An 8,082-nucleotide genomic window follows, 5' to 3' on the forward strand; every position below is an offset into this window, starting at 1 on the left:
GGTTTAGTTGAAGAAATCTGAATGATTGTTGAAGGTTGGAAGAGAAATTTTGATGATGAACAAACTGTTATCGGATTCTCTATAGTTACGTATTTGGGATTGGATGTTATTAACCTAACCATATATATATATATATATATATATATATATATATATATATATATATATATATATATATATATATATATTACCTTATAAAACATTTTTGGTCAAATGCTGAATTTTAAGTCGTACAAACATATAATGCATTTATACAATCAATTTATGCATTACTAAAAGAGTAGAATACATATGATCAACAGTTGAAAATGTCAAATCTCTAATTCCCTATTCTTAGGCTATTTTGACCAGGGTCATTCCTTATCTCCGTATTTCCCAAAATCTCGCAATTTCTGTTCACAAATCTTGGATATATATCGATGGCGTTTCCATTTCTAGGGTTTAATTCATCTTTCAGCATTCAACTACCATTGTCACACTCGTAGCTTGATGCGGGTAAACGGCTAGTATATATATATATATATATATATATATATATATATATATATATATATATATATATATATATATATATATATATATATATATGTTGGCTTTTGGAGTTTAAATATCATAAACACATTTCCATTGATTCTCTTTCTTGTCTTCACCCTATCTATCTTAATTTATACATATGTCTTCTCGAACTAAATAACTAACACCACATGCAAACAAACGAAACTTAGACTTCTCACTTTGCACATACGAATATTTGGTTTATTAAATTCTTTCGTGCGATTACACCACCCGTATATCATGAGGGTCGCACTACATAGTAAATATACTCAGTGTTGATACACCGATCTGTTTTGGTAATTCATCCGATACATTTACTTATAATAACTAATTAAAATTCTTTTAAAAGATCAAAAAATAATAAATTGGAATAAGGTTTATACCTTTTTGTTGATAATAATATGTGTGGCCAAGTAAAAAAGTTGAATAAATTCCAATTGTATTAAAAAGTCGCCTTTCTCTCGAAGAACCCACCCCCACTCGGCCTTTTGCACCTATAAATACACCCTTCACCCTTTCACCTCTCTTTTCATGCCATAACCACACTTCCCACACTATCTTATCTAATTTTTACCCCATTTTTTTCGAATTTATTGCATAATAAATTCTTGAATTTTCTCTGATTTTAGCTATAATGGCATCAATTGTGTATCAAGGTCTACAATCTTGCCTTGAACCTCAAGTAATCGAATCATTTGTTCTCCGGCAAACCCTATCTCCACCATCACCACCACCACCACCAAAGATTCAAGAACCCCAAAAGGGCGGAGAGAGAAACAGCGGGTGGAGTTTTCTTAAAGCTCTTGAAAACCCATCAATGACTTCCAAGAATTTTGATGAATCGGATGAGGTGTATGTACATCCAATGGTGAAACGCTCGGCTTCTGCATTGAGTACAAAGAGCTTGGAAATGTGTACGGAGAGTTTGGGAAGTGAAACAGGGAGTGACGTTAGTGAAAGTGGTGACGAATTCTGTGCACTTTCAATGGAGGAAAGAGAGAGGATGAGGGGAATTCAGAGGTCAAAGCACCAGAATTTTGACCGTAAAATACGCCTGAGTGACTTTCCTCCGCCCTTGACCTCCATCAGCGGCTCCGACGGAACGGTTAAGGTGAGACATCACCGAGAAGATGGTCGGTTGGTTATAAAAGCTGTAAGCTTTTCTAACTGTGGTACAAATTTTCAAACTGAACGTACAAATGGGAGACTTAAACTTTCTTTGTTCAAGGACTCTTCTGTAAATTATGAAAGTGAAAGGGTTGAAATGGAACAATACGAAGAAGGTGGTGAAGTGGAATCAGATGATGATGATGATGATGATGAGGAGGAGGAGGAGGAGGAGGTGGTGGTGGTGGCTGAAGCGGAAGAAGAGGAAGAGGAGGGTGGTGCTGGTGGTAGTTGGCGGTGGGACATTGACGGAAACCGGTTGAATGTTGCCGGAAACGGGGAGTTGCGAAGGCTAACAAGGTGCAAGGAGGGTGGAAATGGGAACAAAGTGTTCGCAAACTGGGGTACTCGCTATTGGGTGGCAATTTCTTAAAAAAAAATTTATTATTTAAATTTAGAGAATTTTTAGATTCTCTATTTAATATTATCATTTTAATGGGTTTCATTTTAATTTTATGATTATTTTTGATATCCTATTTATAGGATATTTTTAATAGAATGGTAGTTATTATGGTTATTAGAAATTGTCCATTTTAGTTTAACTAGTTTGTCTTTTCATGAATCTTTGACATAATAGATCATGTATGTCGTTCGAAAAAGAAAAAAAAAGTTACGCAAGTCGTGTGTAAAACACAATTATGAACGCTAATTCGTTTGTACATGCACTGAAGTTAAAACTCAAATGAGCATGTTTCACTATGATATACGTCATAAGATTCCAATTATCTAGCTAGTTCAAGTTAAAAGAAAACAAACACGATGAGTGGAAAATTTGACTAATTAGGGCATGCTAATTGCAATATACTTTGAAATAATGATTACCCGAAAGACAACTTGGATTGCTAAAACATGTCCAATTGATATGTATAAATTTGGTTGGATTACCAAATTTAAAGACATATCTTTTATACATGTCCCATCCGATACCCATAAATGATGGTACCCTTGCATGTGTGAAGCTACGAGGAAGCTTCCAAGGTTTATAGTCGTTATCATACCAATTATCTGTACGATTTTGATTACAAAATAAGCACATACGTTTTTAGTAGGGAAAATGACTTAAAAGCCCAACGAAGTTTCCAAACCGTTTAAAAAAACCCAATCATGTTTTGTCTGTTCAAAAAAACCCAACAAACTTAACATTTTATCTAAAAAGCCCAACTAAGTTACACTTTCTCGAAAGTCAAATAAGAAAAACAGATGACGTGGCTTATTACCGTATCGGAAAAATGACTTGTTAGACCAACGAAGTTTCCAAAACGTTTAAAAAACTCCAATCATGTTTTGACTGTTCAAAAAAAACCCAACAACTTAAACAAAACAAAATTGGAATTTTCTGAACGGTTTGAAACTTTGTTGGACTTTTTAGACAAAAGGTTAAGTTCGTTGGGTTTTTTTGAACAGACAAAACATGATTGAGGTTTTTTGAATGGTTTGGAAACTTCGTTGTGCTTTTAAGTCATTTTCCCTTTTTAGTATTGGAAAGATAGCATTCTCTTACTTTTGTATTTTATATTATTATTATTATTATTATTATTATTATTATTATTTTTTGCTTCTATGAATCATGTTATGTTATTACAAAAAGAGTTATCATGTTAAGTTGAGTTACTTGTGACACTAAATTTTAATTTTGTTGGCTTAATCAACTAAAGCCATGACCAAATGAAAACGCATATACGATTATAAGTGACAAAAGGGATATGGTAGATAGGTTATGTAATGAGCTAAATTTTTTTCATATTTAGGATGAGTAAATACATGTTATGTTAATTTGTCAACTCCTCTATGTTATTTTTCATACAAGCACCATCTTAAATCCCACTTCCGTAAGAATGAGATAAGATACGAGGTAATAAGTAAGCAAACCTCTACCCCAAGGTCGGCAGATTGCTTTCATTAACGATCTTTGACATAAGAGAGATAAATGAAGAGTATATGAAGAGTATGTGTCCATACGGGTGATCTCCTACATATGAAAACATTAGCTTACATTGGAAAAAAAACAATGTTGTATGACTAAAGAATAAGAAACCAAATGCAGGTAATATAACTGTAAGTAAACTGGTACAATGTTAACCATAACACCCATTACCAAGGTTGGAGAACTCGCTACTCGGTACCTGCTCGGCCGACTACCGAGTAGCGAGTACTCGGATTCGGTAATTCGTGTAAAAATATTTTAAAGAAAATTTTATATGTCAAAATCATAAGTTAAAATCATAATTTGATTGAAATATATAACAAAATTAGATACACACGAAAACATAAAACCTAAAATACACACAAGTGTCTCTATTCGTGAATAATTACTGAAAATTTAAGATATATATATATATATATATATATATATATATATATATATATATATATATATATATATATATATATATATATATATATATATATATTAATAATTACATGTGTGTGTTAAGTAATAAATTAGTAAGTGTATTATACATATTATTCTTGAAATTCTTGATTTTTTTTTTCTCTTTTTATGACAATTTTGACCAAGTTTGACCGAGTTGGTCGAGTTTGACCGAGTAGGACCGAGTAGCCCCGAGTTAGAGAGATATTGGCCGATTTTTTACTGAGTTTGACTTAATCAGAGTTTTTTTGCCGAGTTCACAAAACTCGTCTCGGTGGAGGGTCGATTCTGAGTACTCGGCCGAGTAGACCGATTTTTACAACACTGCCCATTACTTGAGGCTAGGTTTTTGACATTTAAGTATTAAGATATCATAAAAGGAGGTTTATTGGAACATTATATCGATGAACCAAGTGTTTAAGAATGTGATTTGATGGCAAGTTCAAAATGAATAAAAAAATGAAATTATCTTCATACACATGAAACTGCATAATAAGAAAAGTTATTATGGAATTCGTACAAATAATGTGTAACATCTCAAAATTCTAGACTGATTTTTTTCATTTTTAAAATAGAATAAACAACAATTTTTTATAAAGTTAAATTCTAGTCAAACCTATTCATAAACCATAATTCAAAACCAGACTTGCAAGGAAAACAATGTGGAATCTCGAATCAAATAATTGTTGATGTTTGTGTGTACAGTCCCTCTTTCACCATCCGATATGTACCTGAAAAACATTTAAATATACAACTATAAACCAAAGCTTAGTGAGTTCTCCCAAAATACTCCACACAACAATACACATACAATACATGCATACAGTAGTCTTCAATTTTCCTAGACCGCATCACAAGGCCTAAGATATGCCTGGACTGCTCTCCCGAGCCTACAATCTAACTAGACTGCCCCTCAAGGCCTACAATATAGCTGGATCGCTCCCTTGGGACTATAATTTGACTGTCCCGCCTCGTAAGGCCTACATTACACCTGTACAGACTATGTATCTTGGCCTATAGCACAGAGCATGACCGCCTCAACCCAACCACAATATGTCAACATATGCAAACATATAAATAATAACCAACAAAGCACATATAATCATATATGATCTAAAAATATAACATATCACTACAACATACCAACATCCTACACACACGGATACATACTACAATACAAAGTATAATGAGAAAAATCACATGAACTAAATAGTGGAAGCTCAACAACATTCTCAGAAACAGAACTAATGGGTTTTCTAGGTTATAAAAAAATTTCATGTGGTGAAAAAACACTCAAACCCCTAAGTTTACATGCAACCTAGAAAGGATCTACGTTTTCTCTATTGATAACAACAACATATGAACATCATGAAACCCTATAAAGAGGCTATGAAAATCGAAATTAACATAAAGATTAGGGTTACATACATTTTGATTATTATAGAAAACAATCAAATCAAAATCCTCTTGGAGTTCCTTAGAAAACAAGCACCAAAAGCTTGGATGCCTCTAATGGCTCAAACTAAAACCCTATTACTAAAAGACACTTGAGGAGAGAGGAGAATTTCATTCATAACCCTCTTAAGAGATATTACCATGAAAATTGATGCCCAAAGGGTCCTATTTATAACTTCGGTAACTAAGGGACAAATCAATATTTGAATAATTATGTAATAGTTTCATTCCAATTCAAATCCTTTCCTTATTAACATCGATGAGGCTTCTGGAAACCCTAGAAGGGATACCAAAACCATCCACCCTAGGATGATTGCCTCTATTGTTCAACTATTGGATAGTCACAATTCACTCCTTGCACCTTCAATTAATTCCAAATTAATTTTGAATAATAATTAATCAATTTCAATTGATTTCTCATTAATTTATTAATCATATAAATTAAAAATAAATTATTTTAACAACTGATCTCATATTAAATTATTAATCACATAACAAATTAATAAACCAACTATCTATTTCCAATTAATATATTAATCATATAATATATTAACAAATCATTTTCCTATAATTTCCAATTAGTTTATTAATCATATAATAATCTAACAAATTATACTTCTCTCTCCTAATATCATTTCTAACTATTATTGGTCATGAGGGCAACCCAAAATGGGGTTTGCTTATAAATCAAGAATATACAAGTTTAGTTATTGACTTAGACACCTTAATCCAACAGTTTTCCACTTGGATAAGCCTGTAACTACAATTGCAAATATAGACCTTGAACTAAACAACAAAGAGTGCTTTCCAAAACCATTGTCGAACTCTGATTCAAATCAAACGTTGGCCCTAAGATAGGTGATAAACTATTCTTTCGTTCTTCATGATATCATATGAACAGAGTCATGGTTTAAATGATCAACCTCATGTTCATTTAAATGTTTCTCGATTTCCCAATTTGTGTTCAATTTAGACTACAAAATCAAACACATCAATTTAGTTCGGTCTAGGAGCCTGATTTTCATAGATAAACTCAAATCATTGAGGGGACAACATATACCGTTTTTTCTTGTTAAGGAAAAAGGAACTAAGTACCCTGAATATATCGTCATACAATTTATATGTCAAATCACACATGGAATAACCCTCTATAATATCTAGTTACAGGATTTGAGCAAACCAATGCACAACTGATCTGTAAACTATAAACTATATATCTCTACTTTAAGAATGTAAGATATTATCATCTTAGAATTACTTGTGATTGAATCCACGAAGTAATTTCTAAGCATGGGTTTATCTAATACGTAAAATCTCTATTTTCAAAGTACTCATGAATATTGTAACAATTCCAATTGCAATTTCTTAACCTCAATCGACAATCTACAATCAATTTATGACAGTCTTAATTCACTACTTACTTCCAAAACTATTAACAACTGTGGAATTTTAAATAATATTAAAATTACTCAGGGAAGTAAAACATAGAAAGTGAAACACATAGTACATTAATAAACTATGGCATCATACCCATTGATTATAAATAAATCCCTATTATTTAATCACCATAAAAATTACGAATTTATTCATTGTATACTGTTTCGAGTAATCAACTAACCACTTGAATTAAGTAACATCGATCATATCATATTTTTCAATGGTCATTCCTTTGTGAACATATCAACTGGACATTACTCTAATGATGCTCATTTCAGAATTCCAAATTATTTTCCTTATCTGAGCTGTAGTAGAATTTTTTTTTCTTTACATGCACTGTCCTTCTGTGATATCGAGGTTCTAAAGTCATAGAGACCGAGCCTTCTAGATTACAGAATGTTCCACTGGAACTTGTTACTCATAACAATTATGTGGTTATGTCGTCTCAAATTCAAGGTACACTCCTTGAACACTTCTTTGCATCAAAGTTTCCAACTCACATGTAGATTTTTTTAAACATCTCCCATTATGGAAACATTTCTATATTCCCATATGACCATCGATTCTGACCAAGAATCATCTCAATCCAAAACCTATCACTATGGTACATTCCAAATAATGTCCTACTTCTAACTATCCACAAGAAACCAATCTTTGGCAAAACCTTAGAATGTTCTTGACAGTTTGTTTAATAACTCTAGTCACATGAAATTCTAATCCTTTTCACACAATGCTAAAAGCATTTGAAAAATAGAATAATTGAATATTATATCATATGTAATCGATTCTATATTCGAAGCACATGGGATTTAACTCATTATTACAAGGGTCTAATATATGTTCAATCTCTTTCTAAAATATTTCCGCATATAGAATATCTAATGTTAAAACATTTCAACATGCTATTCATATATGTCTTTGACTAAGTTTTATTATACAATCTAAACCTTTAGATTCATAACGAAGTATGAGTGCCCTCTCCTTTAAGTCCATTATAGTGAAACCTTTTTCGAACTTTGAAATTTGGAAAAAATAAAGACATTGTTCCCTACGAACAATATTGTCAAAATGCAATACGAGAATAACAATTATACTCC

At 32.0% G+C, this 8,082-nt stretch overlaps 1 protein-coding gene across 1 annotated transcript; it reads left to right on the top strand.

The window, feature by feature from the left end:
- Positions 1-1,064: 1,064 nt before the first annotated feature.
- On the top strand, positions 1,065-2,193 carry LOC145048659 (protein FANTASTIC FOUR 2-like). Its single transcript, XM_078997226.1, has one exon. The coding sequence runs from the start codon at positions 1,190-1,192 to the stop codon at positions 2,093-2,095; it is 906 nt and encodes a 301-aa protein (XP_078853352.1). The 5' UTR covers positions 1,065-1,189; the 3' UTR covers positions 2,096-2,193.
- Positions 2,194-8,082: the final 5,889 nt, after the last annotated feature.

The sequence above is a fragment of the Lactuca saligna genome, chromosome 5 (genome assembly GCF_052625555.1).
Source record: "Lactuca saligna cultivar CGN05327 chromosome 5, ASM5262555v1, whole genome shotgun sequence".
NCBI lineage: Eukaryota > Viridiplantae > Streptophyta > Magnoliopsida > Asterales > Asteraceae > Lactuca > Lactuca saligna.

What these genes read in the sequence shown, in the direction of transcription:
- LOC145048659 (XM_078997226.1), top strand. Translation starts at nt 1,190, where the DNA reads ATGGCATCAATTGTGTATCAAGGTCTACAATCTTGCCTTGAACCTCAA.